This window comes from Pelophylax lessonae, assembly GCF_965119305.1.
Source record: "Pelophylax lessonae genome assembly, chromosome: 5".
NCBI lineage: Eukaryota > Metazoa > Chordata > Amphibia > Anura > Ranidae > Pelophylax > Pelophylax lessonae.
In genome coordinates this window covers 198,369,037-198,394,822 of record NC_138772.1, presented here as the reverse complement: position 1 = coordinate 198,394,822, position 25,786 = coordinate 198,369,037, and the positions used below count along the sequence as shown (strand labels likewise).

The 25,786-nt window shown below is 42.7% G+C and overlaps 1 protein-coding gene across 1 annotated transcript in view; it reads left to right on the top strand.

Moving 5' to 3' along the window:
- Window positions 1-2,593: 2,593 nt before the first annotated feature.
- EPDR1 (ependymin related 1) overlaps window positions 2,594-25,786 on the top strand; it is a 64,376-nt gene continuing 41,183 nt past the window's right edge. The window contains exon 1 of the mRNA XM_082259792.1: window positions 2,594-2,911. Within this exon, the coding sequence (XP_082115918.1) occupies window positions 2,646-2,911 (266 nt within the window). The 5' untranslated portion in view covers window positions 2,594-2,645. The remainder of the gene's footprint in view (window positions 2,912-25,786) is intronic.

The window sequence follows — 25,786 nt, the reverse complement described above, 5'->3', positions numbered from 1 at the left end:
TGAACACCAGCGTCACAGTAAGAAAAACTGCAGCTGAAAATTTAAAAAAGAGAGGCAGGCAGGGGACAAAAGAGAAAAAGACAAAAAAGAAACATACAGCAACCAAAACAAAAAAGGTATACAGCACTAAATGTTATGTAATGCTGTGTTAAACACTGCACTACACACTAACACTCTACACTGATACAACCTTTTACAGTGTGGGTGGGACTTTGAGCACTGAGCCGTGATTGGAGAAAGTCATCATCACTTTGTCCAATCGGGGCTCTGACAGTGCTCTGTGCCCCAATTAGCAAAGGCTTGCACCTGACTTCTTTATCCAATTAGGGCCCTAGAATGCACTACGAAGTGTGCAGTGCATTGTGGGGCGCCTGGCAGGCGAACATCCCACCGAGCGACCCGCAAATTCGGGTGTTCGCTAAACAGGCGATGTTCAAGCCGAACTTTCTCAGGACCCAACTGTTCGGCCAACACTAATAATAACCACTATAGAGTTAGGGGGAATTCCCCAACAGGGAAAATAAAGAGGTTTTGTCCTTATAATACTGTGGATGGAGCTCTCAAGCTTTGTCCATTAAGAGCAAAGCAACAGATTTGATTTAATCCCCCACTCACAGTACAGGTATATGCCTACCTTTCCTTCATTCTCCCACAACTCTGTTCAGTACCTGGAGCCAAATGAATTATTTAGTACTTTTAGGTATAGAGGAGCCACTTGGCCTGGTGCTATATAGCTAGCCAAACATGGTTTGAAATTCAGCCAGTTCAGCAGGTACCAGCTGAAGTTCAACCCATGTATGGACACCCTGGTTGAACACAAGTTGATCTATTGTTTGACTTGTGTACAACCAGCTTGTCGTTTTTTTTTGTACGACTAGTGCCGGCAGCTATTGGCGGCAACACTAATCATTGTGTTCTGTTGGCAGGGAAGGCTCCCCTGCTCCCCGCCTGCAGAACACAATAGTGCTGCAGGAGGGATTCCATCATCAACACTGACTGTGTTGATGAGGGAATTGAGCAATTTTTTATCCTTCCACCAAAGAAAATTGCATGACCTATGGCCTGCCAAACACAAATAGTTTACAATCCTGTGTAAGCTACAACTCCAGAAACTTGTAGCTTGCTGTAGGAACCACTCAGATCCAGTGATTTGGAAAACAAGAGGAATTTGTTTATTTACATGCGCATGGAGATATATACAGAGTTCAGTCACAGCCTGCCTCGTGCATACAAATCTACCCAGACAATAGGGTTTGCACTTTTTATAGTGATGAATATTTATGAGGTCTAGGTGTGTTCTGGGCTGGTCCAAGGTGTAACATTACATTTCCATCCAATCAATGTCCACTTCTCTTAACTGGCAATGTAACGGTTACTTCAACTGTCCCATCCTTTAGCGGTTATCTCTCCGGTCAGAGCTAGTTCTGGAAATTGGTCCTGGAATGTAGCATCTTGTTTCCTTATCTCTCAAGGTTTTCTCTGTAGGAACAAGACACATAAACTCTCTTTTCATGCATGCGAGGGGGATGGGGGCCTCTATCACTAGAAATAGGTTCATCATAAAGCATCACTCTAACTGTAATTTAGGTAAAGTATAACTTCTATCTACATTTATAGGTTCATATATACGTTACTTCAGCTGCATTTATGAAAGATTCCTGACTCAGCCAATTCTTCCAACACTTGCGCAGGACTTTTCATGCTAGGGAGGAGCTTGGGTCTGGTCTGAACAAATGTTTGTCTGAACCCAGAAGGAAGCTGTCAGTGTCAGACCAATCAGCTGTGGGAGGGAGGTTCCCCCCCAGCTGCACATGTACAAAGGAGCAGACACACCATTGACCCATACCACCCAACGTTTTGAGAGGGACACCTATTAGCAACAGTATGTAGGAATAGGACGCATCCCCTGCCAAGCTCCCTTGAGGGAGAATTATACAAAAAAAAAGATCAGCCAAACCCACAAGTGCTTATTTTTTTTTTTTACCACTACTATTCCTTTATACTGGCTTTTGAAATTTACAGATGCACCAATTTTGAAACTGGATAAAAGGATAAGCATTGGGAATTTTTTTTATGAAAGATAAAAAGTGCATTTTGTATACAACTATATAGATCAGACCTAAATGAGGAGGAAAGAGAGACAGAGGAACTTTGTTCCAAATCAGGGACACTCCCTCAAAATCAGGGACAGTTGGGCACTTTGATTTACCTAATTTGGCTATGTGGCCATATTGAAAAAATGATATAATGAGCATCCCTCTCCCTTTGTGTATGTGCAGCTGATCCCCCACCAGCAGCTGATTGGCCTGGGACTGACGGCTCCCTTTGGATTTGAACCAGAACTAAACTCACCTTTACTCCAGATGGCTGATTATAGCATCTGAGCAGATTCACTTTATTAGTATGTCACAATATATGTTGTACATTTATTCTGCTCTAAGAAGCCTAATGTACAACTAAATTGCTCCACTAAGTGTATGTAGGATTTTGAAATAAATATTACAATGAATGCTCTATGCTCTTCTATCTTGTGATCTGAGTGCATTACATCACTGCATTCACTGACTGCTCCTCCCTTTGCAGATAGTCAGCATAGAAGAGAGAAGGGAGGGGGGAAGGGTAAACACTGCTAGCTGGAAACACAAATGATGGAGACAGGACAAGTGCAAGGTTTATGCTGTTTCATAATTGTAGGCCTTTTACTAATCACTGTGACCAGCTCCGCACATGCTAGATATATATCATCATCGGATCCAGTGACCCCATGTGAAGCCCCTTTGCAGTGGGAAGGCAGGATAGTAGTGTACGATCACAACACCGGTAAAAACGTTAGGGCAAATGTCACTTATGATGCCAAACAGCAGAGAATTCGGATTCTGGAAGACAGAAAAAGCCTGATACCCTGCAAGAGGTAGGTTTTATTAGACATTTAGAGAAAAATAGAAAACAGTCATGTCTATAGATCGATAGATTATCACAAGGCCTGTTGTGTCATTTATGTTAAACTTCTCATCGCTAATTTTGTATCTTTTTATTGTCTAATATTTATCTGTTCTAAATGTACTAATTTAGAACACATACATTCGGTGCTTGCAATCAGGGTCAATTGGTCCCGAACAAGCCATCACATGTTTGTGAGTAATTGCAAAACCTAAATGGTTCTTGTTGACCATATTTTATTTTACACATTTCATAAAGGACTAGCCCAATATTACTACCAAAAAAAAAAAAAAAATAGAAAGTGGTAATTTCACTTAATGTCCCTCTTTTTAACCACTATACCACCGGAGGATTTTGCTGTCTTACGTCCAGGCCACTTTTTGCGATTCGGCACTGTGCGACTTTAACTGACAAGTCGTGCGACGCCGTACCCAAACGAAATTTACGTCCTTTTTTTTTCCACAGAGATTTCTTTTGGTGGTATTTGATTACCTGTGCGATTTTTTTACTTTTTGCGCTATAAACAAAAAAAGAGTGTACATTTTGAAAAAATAACAATATTTTTCACATTTTTTATATGAAATTCCCCCCAAAAAAATGTAAAAATCAAATTTTTTTTTAATTTTTGGCCAATTTTTCTGCTACCTATGTTTGGTAAAAAAAAATCACAATAAGCGTATTTTGATTGGTTTGCGCAAAAGTTATTGCGTTTACTAACTAAGGGAAAGATTTCTGTCATTTTTGGTGTTTTTTTTTTTTTTAACGAGTAATGGCGGCGATCTGCAATTTTTTTTTTTTTTTTTTTGTGGGACTGCGACATTGCGGCGGACGGATCGGACCCTTGACTGACCGTTTTGACACTTTTGGGGGTACCAGTGACATTACTGCAGTAATCAGTGCTATAAATATGCACTGTTACTGTAAAAATGACACTGGCAGGGAAGGGGTTAACTTTATTAGAGAGGGAGGGGTTAATGTATGCCTGGTGCTTACTAACGTGTGTGGGGGGGAGGTGACTGAGTGACACAAGAACAGATCGCAGGTTCAGCTATGCTGAACCCTGCAATCTGACCCTGCCTGTCACTTAGGAGATCCGCACGCTTGTGTTTACACAAGCGGGCGGATCTCCACACTCGATTCCCCGACGATCGGGGAATGGCAGCGGCGATCGCCGCTGCTCCTCCCCTGGCCCAACTCCCGCTGTGACTGAATACAGTGAGAGCGAGCCTCCGGTGGCGCGCGCGCGCCGCCGAGAAAGGGGAGTGTCTGGCGACGTAGGTCTACCTCGCCAGACTATAACGAACCACTTTTCCGCAGTAGAGCTCTAGTGAGCAGACGGAAAGTGGTTAATAGCATACAAAACTGCAATTATAAGTTGAACTCCCAGGCAATGAATGAGATATCTGCTATTACGGTGCATGCTTTTTTTGCCTGGGTGTCTTCAAAATTGAATGCTTTGAAAGTGGCCCAGAACAAGCATACTAATCAGTAAAGACAGAATACCTAATCTGCATAATTGTGTTAATCAAACAAGACAGCACTGAAACCATTGAGTCATCATGACATTCAGGGAATTCATTTTTTTAGGAGGAGAGGTCAGTAGTGACAACCTTCAAACTACTTATTCCTCAGTATAGGCTTTATATTGCATATGAAAGTATAATATACAAGACATGTAACTCATTTATTTGTATAAGGTACGAGCTTGCAGTTCTACAGTATGTTGAGTGTTGTATCTCTGATGGAGTGCTGTAGGTGGGTTCTAAAACATCCTGACCACTAACACTGGCACATCTGCCATTGGTGTATGGTTGTAGCTACCTCTGAGGCCAAAAAGATACTAGGCTGTATATCATTCAGCACCAGTTGTCAATAAATAGGAGGCTTTGTAGTCTTTTACTTCAGCACTTCCTGTTCCTACTCCCCAGGTATATAGTTGATTACATTTAAAGAGAAAATAATGCAGCGTCATAAGGTAATGTAATGACATTGACATACTTCTCTGAGTGACGCTGCATAATTTTCTCTTTAAATGTAATCAACTATATACCTGGGGAGTAGGAACGGGAAGTGATGACACCATTGGCCTTGGGAGCAAATCAATATGTTTCTGCCTACAAGTTTTTAGTGTAGGAGGTAAGTAGGTTATCTAGGAAGGTGGGATTAAACTCCAGTCCCTGCTGGGAGTAGAAGAAAAGGCTGCCACAGCCTGAATAGATAACAAGTGTCCACGTTTATTGTAAAAAAAATGTCCACATAGCAATGGCAGTCTAGCTCTATGATTACTCCTTTAACGCATTTCACCAAATTAGGGTATAATTATAGAGATTAGTTCTGATTGGATGAAATTGGTCAGAGGGACGGACTTAGGGCAGGGTCTGCCATTGCCATGTCTATGGACATTTTCGAGAGTAAACATGGATGATTACGATCTATCCAGTATTTGTCAGCCTTTTCTTTTACTCCTACTTGGAGAGTTCAGAAGGCTTAGCTTGCTTCCTGCACCTAGATTTCAAGTGGCACCAGGGAGCCGTAGCTTAGGGCAGAGAGTCTGATCTGAATCTGATGCCACCCCAGCCCCTGCTAACATACTGTGATCCTCCTGTTTATTTGAGAAGATATCAACAAGTTATGGGCTTAAGTTGCACTGCTGTATTACTGTATCTAGTACTTTAGAATGTGTCTATAAAAATGGAATCCTCATTTGTACAGCTCTCAACTGTTCCCTATTTATAGGGACTGTCCCTCTTTTGGAACCAAATTCCACTCCTCAGTTTTTTCTTTTTCTGGTCTAATGTATAGACCTCTGTAAGAATGTACGGCATTAAACCTTAATTTATATGACTGCATTGTTCATGATCTTCACAACAGGGGTTGTGGCAAAGGGTGTGTACTAGTGATGAGTGAACTGAGCAAAGTTCGGTTTGCTGGATGTTCACCAAACCCAGCATGAAATCTGCAAACCCCAAACATAGAAGAGAACCGTACTGAAGTCTGTTAGTATGGCTTAATGGCAAAGTTTACCTTTTTTTTTTAAATTCCAGCTTCCCTATGCAACAGTATTCTATTAATATACCTCTGATGCATTAAAGAAAAGGCTTTCGTTGTATTCTAGGATAGGCCTTACTTCAGCCTCCAGACTATTGAAAACTCCTCTATTACTTCCTGCTACCTGTCCCTTAGGTTGGGAAAACTGTTATGATTTAGGAAGCAATTCAGGAGCTGACCTCATTAACACACACCCTGCACCTGCCTTCCCCCTCCAGGAGATTGCTCTACCACACGCTGTACTCGCGTACAGTCAATGACAATGAACACCATTCTCACTAAATACACAGCTAGAGTAGTTCTCATTTTGTACCTTACTGTCCCATATTCCTATCTGTGACAAATGCATAAAAAAGCACAGTAAAAAATGTACCATACTCCGCTCCTAAAACATTTTGGAGCTTCTTTGGCACCTTTTTTGCACATAGGACAGCCCATCTAAGTGAATGGGCTGTCCTATGTGTAAGGAACGAAAACACTTTGAAATGCCCCCTCCTCCCCCAAAAAGAAAACACAGGCAAGAACACATATTCCTGTTGTGTGAACAACTGTGGCAAATGAGGCATGTGGCGAAATGATGGTTGGCAAATGAGGTTTAATGTTCATAAGTGTTGCACTTGAGGGCTAAGAATATGCGTGCATCTTACATACTAGGGGGAGCACAACTGGGGGAATCCATAGTAGATGAGGTTTTTGCAGGTCATAAGCTTAATAATAGCATGCAATGCCAAGCTGCGAATTCCAAAGCGAGCAAAGTACTTTCTTTTATTATTAGAGGTATGGTCACCAGAGAGAGAGGTATAATTTTGCCCCTGTACAAATCATTAGTAAGACCTCATCTGGAATATGCACTTCAGTTTTGGGTACCGGTTCTCAAAAAGGATATCGGGGAACTGGAGAAAGTGCAGAGAAGGGCAACCGAACTGATAAGCGGCTTGGAGGAGCTCAGCTATGAGAAAAGATTAGAGGAGCTGAATTTATTCACTCTTGAGATGAGGAGGTTAGGGGGGATATGATCAACATGTATAAATACATAAGAGGTCCATTTAGTGAACTTGTTGTTGAGTTATTCGCTTTAAGGTCATCGCAGAGGATGAGAAACAAGTATGTTTTGTGATTTATAGTCTTTAACTTTCTGTTATTTTGTTTACCTCTACCAAAGGTTTTTGGCCAAACATTCATTGTTCTGATATAAAAAAAAATAGTTTGGACCAGAAAGTTGCCCATCTCTTTTTGTATCCAGGTAATAAAATTACTGCATGTTTAAAATTCCAACTTGTGACAGTCTGCCCTTTTGAAAATCATAAACATCACAAAATGTGTGTGAAATATTTCTTACAAAGCCAGTTATTTTTTTTTTTATTTCAGTTTTCATTTGGAGTCAGTATTAAGGGAAATGCATGCTGAATAAAACAGGCAGTTGAACCTGGCAATTCTCAAAACACAAGAGATGTGTTAGGATCGTCACATTTGATCAACAGCCAAAACTTTAAGATGTGTAAAACCAACCAGGTCCCTTGAGCTGATTTACATAAAGCTCGCTATTATTACACATTTCAGAAAAATTATCTCACTCTTTCTAAAGCAGAACTCTATCATGCACATACCAAAAAAAATTGGCAGAGTAGTCTCTTGGTTAAGAATAATGTAATATCTGTTCCTGGGAACTGCATATCAACGTTGACGTCAAAAATAAAGCTTTAATCACCCATCCTAGCTGTTTAGTCCAAAACAAATATTTTGATTTCTTTTTAGAGCATGTTTCTTTTCCATTCTATTCTTTGAGCAAATATTTCAAAATGACACACTTCATCTTTTTTCTTTTTGTCCAAGTACACGTTCAAAATTATTGACTGTAGTTGTTCCGAACATTTGCGCAGGTTGCCATCTGTAATATTTTAACATGTTTACCTAATAGGTCATGTCATAGTAATATTTAATTATGATTACCTTGGACCCAAGAGGTTATTAAAATGTCCAAAAAAGAACACAAATACGGGAACTGCTATTGATAATTTGTGTAATAAAGGTAATCTCTGGACATCAAGTCCCCCCCCCGACTAATTGCTATGTTAGTTCCAAAAAAATCCTAATTTAAGAGCCCATTGCTTATCAAATCCAGGGTCTTATGGCACTCCAGGTCTTGAGCCTTCTCTATTCCTACAACAGAGAGGAAGGTTACTTCTTTGAAGAAATTCTCATCAGGGCTGGTCATGCCCTGCAGTGAAGTATGTAATATGGATAACAGGAGGCTAGTTAATTTAGGTTAGTATTAGTTAATTTTTAGAAAATTAGGAGTGATTTGTTATTAGTTGTAGAATTCGTACCCTTTAACACCCAACTGAAAAAAATAAAGCACATTTGGCATTGTTTTTAGTACATATGGTAAATATTTTGGCTTCAAAAATACTTTATATCGACACCTACAGTTTGCACAAGCTTGGTGGCTTTCTGGATGGCAAGGTTTTTAAAGCGGAGTTCCAGTAATTTTTATGTTTATTTAAAGTCAGCAGCTACATAAAGTGTAGCTGCTGACTTTTACTAAACAGCCACTCACCTGTTCCACGATCCAGCGGTGCACTCACCCCACCTGTTTTCACCCTGTGTCTTCCCTCGGCACTGCCGGCATCTTTATTATGGGCACCCAGCTGTGACAGCGTGCAGCTTCACAACCAGGTGCCCACTACGCATGAGCTAGTGGCACTGCACTCTGTTACTAGTCCCAAAGTCATGTGTCCCAGAAGACTTCGGGAGGGAGGAGGGAAGGAGAAAGCTTGGTCTCAACTTCAGCCTTTATCTCTTCAGTTCACATTGGTGAGTCCCTACACATCTAATTTGTGGTAGTCTGGCTTTTTATATGCTACAATTTCCCGTTTAGTTATTGCATGCCCTCTGTTTTTCTGTTTATGCACGATTTACCTGCTATATGGGACGGATACAACCTTCTTTGGGGTCCCCTCTCTCACCACGGCTCCGGTTTCATCTCTCTCCTGATTCTGATCTTTCATCTTGGAATCCCCTCAAAAATAACTCGTTATCACAATCAACCTTTTCACTCTTACCTGTCCCCTTAATTCACGCAATAATATCACTTGCTCACTACTATGTTTGACATGTATTTCCATAGCGTTGGCACTCTCTCTGGTGGCTTACTGACTTTTATTGACCACATAGAGTTTTTTCCATATCTAGACACATTCTTTTCTCCCCCTTCCATTACTACCAGATATATCTCCGTTTATTAGAAGAATCAAAACTAAACTAAGTCTATTTTATTATATATTTTCAGAATTTATTGGTATTGAAGTGTTTATCATTTCATTCCTTGACGACTTCCCTGGTTTCCTATTGATTTCTTCATTCTCATATGGGGCTTTTACTTTTTCACTGCTCATTCCCATGTTATTGGATGTTGTCCATGCCTCAGCCCCGGGTCAGGCGTTTCTCGGCCCAGTCCTGCACCTCCTCTCTGGGATTGGCCTTTTGTAGACATGACACTGCTCAAGGTAGTGCTAACTCCATATATACTTTGATACATATCCCCATTTCCCTTGTGTTCATATCATTATTCTGATATATATCCAAACTTATATTTTCAGACACACAATTTAGTTCCTATGCTCCTGATGAGTGGACGGAGGTCCACGAAACGTGTCGAGCCTACAATTATTCAGCCATCATGTACAAATCTGTTATAATGAAAAATCATGTATCTACAAAGAATATATTCCTGTATTTTATCTGCTCCTTATGAATAATCAGTCTTGAAATGTTACCAATGTGTTTTTGCTTATGCAAATCTTTTAAATACATGATTTGTTATCGATATCAATATATGTTATATTTTAGGTTATGAATTTTGAATTTAATATGTGAACCATGTGTCAGCTCTCTGTAGGTCCCCATTTTCTGGGTCTTAGTAATTGATTTATATATATTAAAAGATTGTGTACCTACAGAGACTTAGTTGTCACAATAAATCTGTTATTTATTAACAATGATTTTGTATATATTTTTACTGCATTTATTCTCGCCTAGATTAATTATATATATGACTTATCATTTATTCATGGCATTTCATTCGTTGTGAATGTCATATTTGGTGTCAGGTCATCATGGGTCCCCCATTCGGGATTTTATTCTGTGTCCATGACATCTAATACAATCATATATATACATATATCTAGCTGCACTCACTCAAAGTCCCACAATCCCCTCTGTTTTTGCTAAAGTTGGAGCAGGTACCTGTCAAAATCAGTGTACCCGCTCCCCAGCTCCTCCCCAAAAGCACCGTTTCACAAACAGGAGCCGGGGAGTAGGCCCTAACTTGGAAATTCCCCTTTTGGGTGGAGTTCCGCTTTAAGTACTATAAAGTTGCCTCAGCAGATGTGCTTGGCACCAAGTATGCTCATTTTGCCATGCTTTTAAGAACATTGCTTGGTCAAAAAAGTTGCCAAGGAATACCACACATATTTGATTGGCTCTAAAATGGTTATATATAGTGACAAAGTGCTTACTCTTGCCTTACTGTGCTCAGTGTTGCCAACCTACTAGATTGAAACTTACTGACACGAAACCAAAAATTTACTGGCAGTTTTTAATAGAATTTCCAAAAGTTACAAAATTACAGTATCAAGTACACATTTCAGTATTTAGGCTACAAACAAGTACAATATGCAATTAGCAATGTGATTTAAGGTGGGTATTAAAGCAAAGATCATGTTTATAATTTTTTTTTTTCCAATATAGTAAGTAAGTAGCTCAGGGGCAGGACTCAGGAGGGCAAGAAATTAGAATGGGCAGGCACACACACATGAAATTGACTCTCACTGTGACACTGTAGGCAGTGTGCCTCACCGACACGTCATGTCCCCTCCTGAGTCACAGTCTCTCTCCACGCCAGATGGTCCCTTCAGTCCACTCCAGTCCAAACAGCACTGACAGTCCCATTCCTGGCTTGCCTTGTTTCCGTCCCGCAGACCCTTCGGCTCCCTTGCACCATGACATCACGCACGCTCGGGCACCGCCTCCACCCCCCCTGCTGGTGCAGTCTAAACACACTGTAGTAAGCACTCGGATGGTCTCACAAGCACCACAGCTGTATTTCTTTTATTGGCAATCTTTTCCTGTTACTGGCATTTACTGGCAGGAGAAAAGTGCCCATTTTTTACTAGCTGCCAGTAAAATATTGACAGCTGGCAACACTGAGCCATGTTCTCATTGACTCTGGCCTATAAAAATATAAGTAACATATGTACAAGGCCATGGGGCATACCCCATATGTGGCCGGTAAGCACAATAATTTACGTGAAAAAATATACATGAATTTTCATTATTGTATATTATATTAATGCACCCCCCACCAAACAAAAACAGCTTGACAGGGAAAATGGTTCAACACCCTGACTAACTTTACTACAAAAAACATTTGTACGAATATACAGAAATGGGCCATGGACAACCTCCACAGAGGGATGGAGACTCCTTGAAAACACAAGCATGTAGCAAATTTACATTCCATCTACTTACAATAAAACCATGCTCTCCACAGAGGCGACCTTCTAACCTGAATAATCTCTATCACTATCAGTCATGTTGTTAGGACCTGGACTTGAACCAATGACTTCTGCTGTGTCTGGCCACCTGGAATGCTAGACAGTTCCCTGGACAATTCCTTGAATGATCCTGCTGTTAATCTTGGTTGCCTTGAACTCTTTGCTCCTCCCATGAACTTCCTGATTTAAGCCATGCCTCTGCACTTCCTGGTTGCCAGAATAGTGTGCCTTCTTCAGCCAATATCTTGCTTTTGTCTCTCCTGCTGCCGTCTGTATCTTTGCTACCATTCATTACCAACATTTAGCTTGCTCCTAGACTACGCTTCTGCTTAATCCCAACCTGCAACTATTCATTACGGACCTTTGGCTTGTTTCTCAACTACGCTTCTGCTTGATCCTTACCTGCTATATCTTCTACTGGACCCTGACTTGCTCACTTCCTGGTGGGGCAATCCTGAGGCCCGTGACCTGGTGCACACATGCAGCAAAATCCATCTCCACAATCAGGAGCTCTGGTGAACATCATCTGCCAGGGTGACCTGCCTGTGTTCCTATCCTGCTGGTTCCTGTGTGAGCTTCCACTGCTATAGCAACTGGTCTTCGAGCCTGACCCCTGATCATGACACATGTAGAGACAGCTGATGCATCCAGCGGCCTAATGGCAACTCTTGACTCGTCATCGTGGTGTGTCTGTAATAGACAAACAGAACAACCTACCATTCTGACTGACTAAGCATATTCCAAATTTGTTCCATTCAGGATCCACATGACTAGCAATAGGCAAAGGCCCTCTCAATTACCAGGCTACTGACCCTTTCCTATTCCAGCCAGACCCACAAGTTAGGATGAAGAGGTTTAGAGTCCATCTGACTGGCGCCCGCAGTGTCCTTCCCTCTGCAACACTGAGGCAACACATCTTCTCCTGGCAGCATGCTGTCATTGCTGGAGTCTTAGCAATAGCTGGCCTACTTGTGAATGTCTGTAAGAACTCTTCAAGGGGCCCTTTCCCACTGGCCCCCCTCTCTAGGGGTTTACCCCCTTCAGGTAGCAGCCCCTGGCTTTAACAGGAGAAGTCCTCTGTGGCAGAAGTTCTTTTTTCCCAGGGGATAAATCAATGGCAGTTTCAGTGATCCCCTCATTAATTTGCAAGAATAGAAGGGAAGCCCCAATATCAACATTTCAATGGTGGTAATGCTCAGCCTCTTTGTAACATGCAACTCTTTAAACTGACCAAGAACTCGGGATACCTCAGTAGTATTAGCCAGGGTGAGGTATATGAACCATCTTGCCTTCAGGACTCAGAATGCTGATGGCGCAAGCTTGGCTTTTCTTGTCTGGATGGTTGACTTCAACTTGATCAATATATATGGACCGCCTCAGATTCCAATTTTTTTTGATGGATAGGAAGGTTTGGCAGATGGGTATGCAAGTCTGCACTACTAGCCCTGGCCCCAGCAGTGTTCTCGTCACTCCCCGTCCTCTTCCAAAGGGAATAGCCACTATTGGTGTTAACAGTTCAGAGGTGGTCCCTACCTCCCTGTTCACATATAGTCTTCTGGGCTGGCAATCGCTCTGCTCCAACATCAGCAACATGTCACTGCAGTGCCCACACTGGCCCCATACTCGCAGCTGCACAGATACAATCAAGCATCTGCCACATACCAGTCCAAGATGCTCCATGTCCCCTCCACTGCACAGTGCCAGACTTTATTTGGACATTAATCGGACTCCTGTGTCCAGTAGGGTCAGATTCTATGTCTCAGTCCACTCTGAAGGCTCTCCGCCAACACATGGGATAGCCTCCGTGCTGCGACTCACTCCGGCATTCGCCATCTTGCTCCTCCACACACGTGTCTTCTCCTCAGCTACACCCAATGGTTGAAGTGACATCTCAGCTCCCTTCCTCCGTTCGGATTGCAAGCCCGTGGACGGCGGCTCCGTCCACATCCCCAGACTAGCTGATGGCCCTGGCTCCACCTGCCAGGCAGATCTCTTTGGTGCTCTCTCTCTCGCCTGGTAAAATAACTTCTTCGCTGCTGCCATAACACTGCTCAGCCTGCAGAATAATACTGCAATGCAGATTGTGTTTCCTGCCACAGACACACATACATCTGCCTCTTCTGTCTTTACTTGAGCTCCGGTTACACCTTTTCGTTCACATGTCAACTGAACTTCCCCACTGCTGCTGGAAACTGTCCTGCTGTTACCAACTGCACGGCAGACATTTTTTTCTACAGCACATGTACTGACACAACTCCCGACGTGCTGTTCACTGTGTCCCAGATTACTGCATTCTTGACCATAACTTGAAAGCACACTTGCACTGATCACTGTGAAGCAGACATTACTTTCTTCCTCAGCACAACACATCCTTTTCTTGGTATTTATTTTTTTTATATTTATTATTGAACTTGGATGGGAGAAAGGAATAATGGGATACTCCAACTGAACTATTCACAGTAGATAAGGACAACTCTCACTTTACCTCACCCGATTACTTGAGGAAGCAGACACACTGCTTTAACCATACTGCCAATTGTATGGAAGAATTAAGTCTTCTTACTCTCACTAGCAGCAGACTTGATGCAGCTAATTTACCTTCAGGACACTCCCTAGGATCCCTTGGATTCACTCCAGTCCACTGCCTCTTCCTCGTCAAGGGATGACCCTCACAAGACAGGGTCAGTGAGATAGATCTGTACTGTACTGTACTGTAGGCAGAATCAGATCCTTTCTGGTGTCTCCCTTCTAGTCAGCTTTGCAGGACCTCTGGGTTCAGCTTCTGTCTGACTTTCAGGCCCTCAGGTCAACCACCAAAGACTGCATGGCAGCTTCTACAGAGGAGGGGCAGCCGCTCCCTCCCTCCAGGACCCCACTCTCAACCTGAAGACCCTGAGCACATGTTCCCCTGGCATTTATACAGTCACCTCTCTGCCAATCACTAGGACTGTAATAATGCCTGTGCCCTCACTTGTCAGGTTTCCTCCCATTGTCCAATATGCCTCCCTATTGGACCAGTGTGAAACGTTCAAACAAGCTAAACTGCACCTGAGCACCATGAGCAGATCCTACCAATAGATCCCACTCCCTGGTAGGCAGAGAGCACTATTAGGTTACTTGCCAATCTTCCTGGTAAGCAGAAAGATCCAAAAGCTATATTCTCTTCTAGCACCTACCTAGGAGGGTGCTACATTATATTTGCATAAAAGTTTCAAAAGTTCAAGCGGTCCATCACTTTAGACAGCAGGGAAATGAGGTGAAGACCAGGCACCTTATCCTGCTAGCTTCACCACTTATGTGTTAGCTGTGCCAATATAGAGTTGCCCTAAAGGAAAAGTACAGTAAAAGGTCTTTTGGCTGTACATCTCCTGTGGATCACAAGAATGCAGTTCGTTCTGCACTCCTGTGACCCATTTTAATGGGTCGGCTGATGTCAAAGAGCTGGCCCAGGCTGGGAAAATATTGTGAAACGACAAACAAACACAAGGGCGCACCAGCCTAGTGCAGAAGAGGCTTTGCCTTGAAACGTGTAAGCCTGTACAGCTTCGGGGGACGATCCAATCCCGATCTCGATGCTGAGGATCTTATACTTTGTTCGATGTGCCTTTTATCAAGAACTCGTTTGTGAGTATTTTTAATCTACTATAATAAACCTGCTCCAAAGATAATGCACTAGGCTGGTGCACCCTTGTGGTTGTTTGTCGTTTCACAGTGTTCCCAGACCACCCTGGTCTAGTGAGGGGCTGCAAGGCTAAACCATTAGAAGGTTGCAGAGCTATCTGTTCTCATCTACAAGCTAAGCTGGATAGAGGATTGCACCACTCAGAGCGCAGAGAATAGGTGCTGAGCACCAACAGTTTACATATTTGCTTGTTTGGGAAAAGATTGCACCCATATGCAGTGGCGGCTGGTGCTCATTTTTGGGGGGGCGCAAAAAGAAAAATGTAATAGGTATTGCTTCGCGCCAAAAAACGCAGTAAAAAAATTGCGTGACTTTGAAGCTGTGCCCCCTTCAATGCAATGAACACTGTGCTGTGCCCCCTTCAATGCAATGAACACTGTGCCCCCTTCAATGCAATAAACACTGTGCTGTGCCCCCTTCAATGCAATGAACACTGTGCTGTGCCCCCTTCAATGCAATAAACACTGTGCTGTGCCCCCTTCAATGCAATGAACACTGTGCTGTGCCCCCTTCAATGCAATGAACACTGTGCTGTGCCCCCTTCAATGCAATAAACACTGTGCTGTGCCCCCACAAAGCAGAGTTCAGCGTGCGTGCCCCTTTCAATTCAGAGCGCCACAGCATTGTCCCCAATCACTGCAGAGTGCCCACAGCATTGTACCCCAATGATTGCAGAGTGCCACAGCATTGTACCCCAATGATTGCAGAGTGCCACAGCATTGTACCCCAATGATTGCGGAGTGCCACAGAATTGTACCCCAATAAATGCAGAGTGCCCACAGCATTGTACCCCAATAAATGCAGAGTGCCACAGCATTGTACCCCAATAAATACAGAGCGCCACAGAATTGTACCCCAATGATTGCAGAGCGCCACAGAATTGTACCCCAATGATTGCAGAGTGCCACAGAATTGTACCCCAATGATTGCAGAGTGCCACAGAATTGTACCCCAATGATTGCAGAGCGCCACAGCATTGTACCCCAATGATTGCAGAGTGCCCACAGCATTGTACCCCAATAAATGCAGAGTGCCCACAGCATTGTACCCCAATGATTGCAGAGTGCCCACAGCATTGTACCCCAATGATTGCAGAGTGCCACAGCATTGTACCCCAATGATTGCAGAGTGCCACAGCATTGTACCCCAATGATTGCGGAGTGCCACAGAATTGTACCCCAATAAATGCAGAGTGCCCACAGCATTGTACCCCAATAAATGCAGAGTGCCACAGCATTGTACCCCAATAAATACAGAGCGCCACAGAATTGTACCCCAATGATTGCAGAGCGCCACAGAATTGTACCCCAATGATTGCAGAGTGCCACAGAATTGTACCCCAATGATTGCAGAGTGCCACAGAATTGTACCCCAATGATTGCAGAGCGCCACAGCATTGTACCCCAATGATTGCAGAGTGCCCACAGCATTGTACCCCAATAAATGCAGAGTGCCCACAGCATTGTACCCCAATGATTGCAGAGTGCCCACAGCATTGTACCCCAATAAATGCAGAGTGCCACAGCATTGTACCCCAATAAATACAGAGCGCCTCAGCATTGTACACCAATAAATGCAGAGTGCCACAGCATTGTACCCCAATGATTGCAGAGTGCCACAGCATTGTACCCCAATGATTGCAGAGTGCCACAGCATTGTACCCCAATGATTGCAGAGTGCCACAGCATTGTACCCCAATAAATGCAGAGTGCCCACAGCATTGTACCCCAATAATTGCAGAGCACCACAGCATTGTCCCCCAATCAATGCAGAGTGCCCACAGCATTGTCCCCCAATCAATGCAGAGTGCCCACAGCATTGTCCCCCAATCAATGCAGAGTGCCCACAGCATTGTCCCCCAATCAATGCAGAGTGCCACAGCAATGTACCCCAATAAATGCAGAGTGCCCACAGCATTGTCCCCCAATCAATGCAGAGTGCAGCGTGCGTGCTCCCTTCAATTTAATGCACTTACCTGGCGGCGGCGGCGGCGGGTTCTTCCCTCCTCGATCCAGTCCGTCCTCTCTGCGGCGGCGGTGGCGGGAAGGAGAGCGGCTTCTCCCTCGTCCTCCGAGCGGCGGTAACGGTGAGTGACTGACTCACGCACCGGCACCGCCCTCATTGTGACGTCAGGGATCGGATGTCCTGGATGATGATTGGTCCAGGCTGGAGACTGGACCAATCACATCCAGGATATCCGAAAGTGGGGGTGTCCAATCGCAAGGACTTGCGATCGGGTTACGCCCCCAGAAGGCTGCCGATCGGCGCCTCTTCTGGGACGTAACCCCACCCCCCCCCCCCCCCCCAGCCACCACTTCCATTACAAAGGCCGGCGAACCCAATTTTTTTTTTAAAACTTTATTTGTTCGCTGTCTTTTTTTTTTTTTTTCTTTTTTTCAGGGGTAGGGGGGCGGCGCCCTGGCGCCCGCTATGCACGGGCCGCCACTGCCCATATGGTCAGGATGCAGCCAGATGCCTGGACCGGCACTTGTCTCAGTCACTCAGTGAGCTGCTGAGAGCCTGAGCCAGTGGCTCCCACTCTCTCCTCAGCGCAGCACTCCAGTGAATGGGGGGGGGGGGGGGGGAGAGCAGAGCGCAAGTTACTGACAGTCACCAGTTTACCTGCTTATGGAGCACTGAGGACTGAGCGAATAGATTTCTTTTATCGCTCAGTTCTCAGTCTTAACAGTGGCGGGACATCGGGCCAATGCTGCAACCACCTAGGAAAGTATGATTTCTAAAAAAAAAAACAAAAAAAAAAAAAACCTGAACTTCTCTTTTAAATGGTATAGGAAGTGATGCACAGAGTGTAAGAGTGCACAAGAGCAAAAATGTGATATGCTGAAGCTTAGCAGTCCTTGGATGTGGTGACTGAATTTGTTTCTTTAGGCTTTTTTCGCCATAATTTAAAGGGTAAGCACAGTGATCCTGCCAATAACACTTCCTAACCTAGGGTGACAAGCCTTATTTGCTGTACTGATTATTTGTATCAGTGTTGTCACCCTAGAACAGGAAGTGTTTTAGGTCTATAAAAAAACATCTCCCATTCTTCTCTTGTACATAAGATGAGTGGTTTACTGTAGTACACAGATATAACTGATCTGATAACTGATTACCGTGCAGCACTGGAAAAATACACAGAAAGTTATCAGGTCACAACATTTTTGGCAAGCTCCATAAGTTTTTTTTTTTTTTGCACTTATCAGACAGATATACCCCAACTCTTTTAAAAGAGAGCAAATAAGAGAAGCTCATTTTAGAGTTTACATACACTTTAAAAAAAATTACAATAAGGAATGTAGAGACGTAACTTGCTATGCGTGGCACCCCATACAAGGAATAATCAAACAAAATAAAAAAATAGAAATTGTGTAGGACTTTAAAGGTTGCCACTATTAATCCCAAACAGGAAGAGAGAGTACTCTACTGAATATACAATCCAAAATTGATTACAACTTATTATAATGTATTAAAAACATATCAAAGAGATAAATGCATGATGGGTATACACAACAACATCCTCCCATATAAATGAGTATGGTATCTGGCTATACAAAAAAAACCTGTTGCAATGCCCATGGGTGTAAATTAATTTAAGTCTTTGGGGCGAAGGATCTGCAATGATCTCCAATGTTGGGGCCCAACAGGAAATCAATGTGCTGGTAATGACACATTGATTTCTTGTTGGGCCCCGACATGGGAGATCATCGCAGATCCTTCGCCCCAAAGAATTAAGTTCATTTACACCCATGGGTGCTTAGTTCTACACTCCTGTGGCCAGTATTCAGCTGACAGCGGGCTAAAGTCCCCTGTCAGCTGACGTCACTCAGCTGGTCCAATCTCTGAAGGGATCCTGACTTTATTGTTGGGATCCACCCAGATGCCTGAGCATCAGCTGGCACAGCCTCTCAGCGTGTCACTGCTGAGAGCCTGCACCAGCCGCTCTTGCTCCAGCCTTCTCCACTGCCTGGCGCTCCAGTGACCAATGAAAGGGGAAGAGCTGAGAGTCTGTGACTATCACTGAAGACCAAGAAATGAGAGATCAGCAGTTTTTGATCGCTCAATTCCCAGTCTTCGAAGCATCGGGGGACAGATGCAGCATTGGATCGATGCAGCATCCATCTAGGTGACTATGAATGTTTGTTTATTTTTTAAACCCTGAACTTCTCTTTTACCCACTTTAGCCCCAGAAGATTTTGCTGCTCAATGACCAGGCCACTTTTTTCAACTTGGCACTGCGCAACTTTACCTGACAATTGCGCGGTCATGCAATGCTGTACCCAAACAAAATGTATGTCCTTTTTTCCCCCACAAACAGTACTTTTGGTGGTATTTGATCACCTCTGCGCTTTTGATTTTTTGCGATATTAATAAAAAAAGAGCGAAAATTTTGCGAAAAATTGACATTTTCTACTTTGACTGTTAAAAAATATCCAATGTATTCAATTTTTGTCATATATTTAGGCCAAAATGTATTTAGCGGCATGTGTTTGACAAAAAAAATCTCAATGAGCGTATTTATATCCACTTTAAGACCGGAAGATTTTACCCCCTTCCTGACCAGGCCATATTTTGCGATTTGGCACTGCGTTACTTTAATGGACAGTTGAGCAGTCGTGCAAAGCTGTATTCAAATGACGTCCTTTTTTTCGCCACAAATAGAGCTTTCTTTTGGTGGTATTTGATCACCTGTGCGATTTTTAATTTTTGAAAAAAGAGCGACGATTTTGAAAAAAAAAAAATATTTTTCACATTCTGATATATAACGTTCCCAAAAAAATGTAAAAATCCAAATTTTTTAACATTTTAGACCAATTTGTTTTCTGCTACATATTTTTGGTCCAAAAAATCACAATAAGCGTATTTTGCTTGGTGTGCGCAAAAGTTATCGCATTTACTAACTACGGGAAAGATTTATGTCATTTTTATTGTTTTTTTTTTTTTTACTAGTAATGGCAGCAATCTGCGATTTTTTGTGGGACTTTGACATTGCAGCAGACAGATCGGACCCCTAACTGACATTTTTGACACTTTTGGGGGGACCAGTGACATTACTACAGTAATCAGTGCTAAAAATATGCACTGTTACTGTAATAATGACACTGGCAGGGAAGGGGTTAACACTGTTGGTGATCAAGGGGTTAAATGTTTGCCTCATGCTTACTGACGTGTGTGGGGGGAGGGGGTTCTGTGACACAGACAGAGATCGCATGTTCAACTATGCTGAATCCTGTGATCTCACCCTGTCTGTCACAGAGAAGATCCGCCTGCTTTGTTTACACAAGCGGATGGATCTTCTCACACTTTCCCCGACAATCGTGGAAGAGAGGTGGCAATCGCCGCCTCTCCTCCTCCGACCCAACTCCCGCTGTGTCTAAACACAGCCGCCGAGACAGCTAGGAGTCCAGCGACGTAGGTGTAGTTGAGCCAGGGGAGCCACTGTGCCGCAGTAGCAGCACAGTGAGCGGTTCTGTAGTGGTTAAGTATCAATTGTGCAGATATACACTATATACCAAAAGTATTGGGACACCTACCTTTACACGCACATGACGTTTAATGCCATCCCAGTCTTAGTCTGTAGGGTTCAATATTGAGTTGGCCCACCCTTTGCAGCTTTAACAGCTTCAACTCTTCTGGAAAGGCTGTCCACAAAGTTTAGGAGTGTGTCTTTGGGAATGTTTGACCATTCTTCCAAAAGCGCATTTGTGAGGTCAGGTACTGATGTTGGACGAGAAGACCTGACTTGCAGTCTCCACTCTGAATTATCCCAAAGGTGTTCTATCAGGTTGAGGTCAGGACTCTGTGCAGGCCATTTAAGCTCCTCCACTCCAAGCTCGCTCATCAATGTCTTTATGGACCTTACTTTGTGCTCTGGTGTGCAGTCATGTTAGAACAGGAAGGGGCCATCCCCAAACTGTTCCCATAGTTCCCAAGTTGGGAGCATAAAATTGTCCAAAATGTCTTGGTATGCTGACGCCTTAAAGAGAATCACAAGTATTTATGTTCTTCTTTGCAGGGGGATCTTTGTGGACAGATATAGACAGAAAATGTTCCAGTTTGGCTTGCTAATGGGAACTAAGAATCTACTAGATGGCTATAATGATAGTCAACATACAGTGCATAATCATTGTATATGAATTATTTTAAAGAGTAACGCCACTTTTGTTGAGAAAAAAAACATTCCCTTTTGGGTTATATATGTACATTACAGGGATTTTAACAAACTTTGTTGCAGATCCCTACCTTTTTGTTATTCTAAAGAAGTCCCTGTGTGTTTGTCTGTGTCCATGTGGAAAGTAAATCTAATGGGAGTGGTTTCATAATTATCATTAAACTTCTGCACCTGCAGGGCTCTAAAAAGGAAAAGGGCAGGGTCTGCATCCCTTTAGAGGAGATTTTCTATTGGGAGTATCTTACCAAAAATGACATTTTTGTTGTAGGGGATGCCTGAAATCTGACTTTCATCTTCGTGTAGTCTTCTGGGAAAATCAGTGAGCCAATCACACAAGCAGGAAACTATGTTTCTGGGGGACGTTCTGTACACAATATGTGTACCGAACACCTCCAGGTAGCCATATTGCATTGTACTTTACAGAACATTACAGAGCTGCCGATTGAAAAGGAAAGGTAACTTTCAATAACATTCAAATACAATATGACTTGAGTTGCAATTGTATTTGATATATTATTATTTTTTTTTTTTTTGCAATTTTTTTTCCTACGAACGTGGAGTCACCCTCTAAATAATGGCATGGCAAGGCACTTGGTGGTAAGAATTTTATAGTTGGAGAATTCATTTTCTAGAGACATTTTTGGAATTAGAGGGGGCAGTAAAGGAATACAGCAGTTAACACTCATTCACATGTCTTAAGTATTGAGTCAAATTAACACAGGCGCAATTATCAAGCAAAATTGAAATCAGAGAAACGTCAATTATACCTTTATTTTGCATGATACGCTAGAAAGTATGCTCAGCAATAACAAAACCTTTTAATCATGTCACTGTATTCCTTTATTGAATACTGTGACCAACTGCTCAGTTTGATAAGCAGGACCATATGGCCAGACATTAATATGACACCTCAGTGGATATCAACACCTTGGGAGGATAAAAATAGTCAAGTAAATAGTATATTGTGCAATGAGTGGTGGTAAATCTCTAAATGATTAAGCTCATATTTCAATATAATAAGGTTACAGCTCCAAAACGAAGGAAAAGACTAATGGTGTGAATGCACGATTAGAATATCGCCCGATCATTCGACCACCGACTTTTGAAAAAATATTTGTCAGTTGAAAACGTTGCCAACATACACGGTCCGAATATCGCCCGACCATTGCACGCCGACCATCGAAACAGTGTTCATCGGTCCTCATGCGTGATGAGGTTATACAGATTTAAACTGAAAACTGAACGACCTCAACACCAACATATAGAATATCGTTCTTTCGCAAACGAGACGACAGAATTTTTTGGGTTTTTCAAACTGTATTTTTCGTTCACAATATCAATATCTCTCATTAATGGCTGGACATTAACGAGTAGAATATCGGCCGATCGCTGGCTGAATGGAAATTTTCGGCAGTTTTTCTTATCGTGTATTCCGGCCATAAGAACTGTCTACGCCAGGGGGTCTTCAAACTATGGCCCTCCAGTTGGTCAGGAACTACAATTTCTATCATGCCTAGTCATGTCTGTGAATGTCAGAGTTTTACAATCCCTCAGCTGGAGGGCCGTAGTTTGAGGATCCCTGGTCTACGCCATGTAGTTTTTTTAACCAGTGCAGCAAACCCCAGGATTGGCTTTTTCCTTTTGAAAATGCTAACTGACAAGCTATGTCCAACCCTATAGTTTCTGATTTACTGTCCATGACATGCATGCAACCAGTGCAGGGACAAGATCATCCAGTGCCCAGGGCACTGATGCAAAACTGCGCCCCCCCCCCCTTCCCTTAGGTTTAGGGTCAAGGCACCCCCCAATTACTGCAATAAACTATTGCACCCAGGGCAACCCCCCGCCCATCCCTGCATGCAACAAAAGCTAGCCATACACGCCTAGAATTTCATTCGAAAAAGCCCAGTATCATCAAGACAGAAAAAGAGGGAAAAATCAAAAGTTTTGAGTTGTCACCAGAATAGTAAGTGAGGGTAAATGTTCTAATGAGGTAAAATATTCCAATCACATTTATCTTAGATGGGAATTCTATTCACTTTGGAGAGATTTCCTTACATCTCATGTGCATCTCCAAGACAGGAAGTAAAGGGAAATCCCCCCAGAGGGACAGAGACAGCTAAATAACTTGATATGGGTTTTTTTTTTTTTTTTCCAGAAAAAAAAGATATGGGTTTTAACCCTTCTATATTCTTTAACCACTTCTGGACTGGGAGATTTTTCCCCTTAATGACCAGGCCATTTTTTGCGCTTCGGCACTGTGTTACTTTAACGAACAATTGCGCAGTCGTGCAACACCATACCCAAATAAAATTGATATCCTTTTTCCCTACAAATAGAGCTTTCTTTTGGTGGTATTTGATTGCCTGTGCCATTTTTATTTTTTTTTATTGCGCTATAAACAAAAAAAGAGCGACATATTGAAAAAAAATATATACATATGTTTTACTTTCTGCTATATAACATTCCCAATTAAAAAAAATAAATAAAAAAATCAAATTTTTTCATCATTTTAGGCCAATTTGTATTCTGCCGCTTATTTTTGGTAAAAAAAAAAAAAATCCCAATGGGCGTTAATTGGTTTGTGCAAAAGTTATCACATCTACAAACTAGGGGAAAGATTTATGTTATTTGTATTTATTTATTTAATTATTTTACTAGTAATGGTGGGGATCAGCGATTTTTAGCGGGACTGCAACATTGTGGCAGACACATAGAACACCTAACTGACATTTTTGATACTTTTGGGGGGACCAGTGACATTGCTACAGTAATCAGTGCTAAAAATATGCACTGTTACTGTAATAACGACACTGGCATGGAAGGGGTTAACACCAGGGGTTATCAAAGGGTTAAATGTGAGCATAGGGGGTGTTTTCTAACTGTGAGTGGGATGGGCTTGTGCAATCAACACAGGGACCTGTGTTTCTAAATAGGAGAAACACAGGAGCCCTGTGATGATTACTGAGAGAACAACAGTCTGCTGTGTTTACATCAGTAGACCGCCATTCTCTCTCCACAGGCAGCGGTCACGGGCCCCGGCCCGTGCATCAGCTTCCCCAGGATCGCTCCCGCGAACCGCCGTACAGGTTATACGGCGGCTGGTCAGCAAGTGTATACAGAAGAAAAAAAAAAAAAAAGGTCTTGGCTTTATTCACACTTTTATGTTCCAATAAGCTTTCCTTAACTCAAGTTGGACTCCAGACCCAATATCATTACATTAGAATATTTTTCGCATTATTATACACCATTTACCAATAACACAAATAGTTCTGAGCACATTCTTATTAAAATGTATCTTTTTCACATTATTATAGTGTTATATAACCCAAAATGACTCATTTGACCTGCAAACTATGTATTTTATGTAAGCCAAATAAAAGTGAAAAGATAAAAAATAAATACATATAAAAAGAGAAGGAAAAATAGAAAGTGCACTCTAGATAAGCAGGGCATATGGGACTCATTTAAAGAGGACCTTTTATCCCTTGTATAACTATCTCCTCACATTCCTCCCCCATCCACATTACAAAAATGCAGTGAGATTTATTTATTTTTTCCTGAAGGGCAGGGGCAAACCCCTTTTTTTTTTTTTTTGGCTCCTCCAGCCTCCCAATTTCTCCTTTTTCACCTAAGTGAGAATGACGTATGCTAGACCATCTGCAGCCTCCTGGGATATTCATGTCATATATCTCAGAAATCTGCATGCAGTAACTCCAAAATATTGCAAGATCTCAGCTGCTAGGTCTAGTGTGTGCATGCATGGAATCTAGCAGCAGGTCATCAGAGGCCTGACTGTAAAAGTATGTAACCCCAAGTAACAATCGGCTCCTGATATACCAAAATGACAACAAAGGAGAAGTGAGGCAAGAGGAAAACCTTAGTTAAGAGCTGAGCAAGGTATCAGTGGACTACATGGAATGTTAAGTATGTATTTTTTTGCATTTCAGAACACTTACAGTGGTATTATTTTTGAAACATTGCTGAAAGCTACCACTGGAGTCCTCTTCCACTCCTCTATGATGACATCACGGAGCTGGTGGATGTAAGAAATCCTCCTCCTTCCATTTGAGGATGCCCCACAGATGCTCAATAGGGTTTAGGTCTGGATACATGTTTGGCCAGTCCATCACCTTTACCCTCAGCTTCTTTAGCAAAGCAGTGTTCGTCTTGGAGATGTGTTTGGGGTCGTTATGTTGGAATACTGCCCTGCAGCCCAGTTACCAAAGAGAGGGGATCATGCTCTGCTTCAGTATGTCTCAGTGCATGATGGCATTCATAGTTCCCTCAATGAATTGTAGCTCCCCAGTGCCGGCAGCACTCATGCAGCCCCAGACCATGACACTCCCACCACCATGCTTGACTGTAGGCAAGACAAATTTGTCTTTG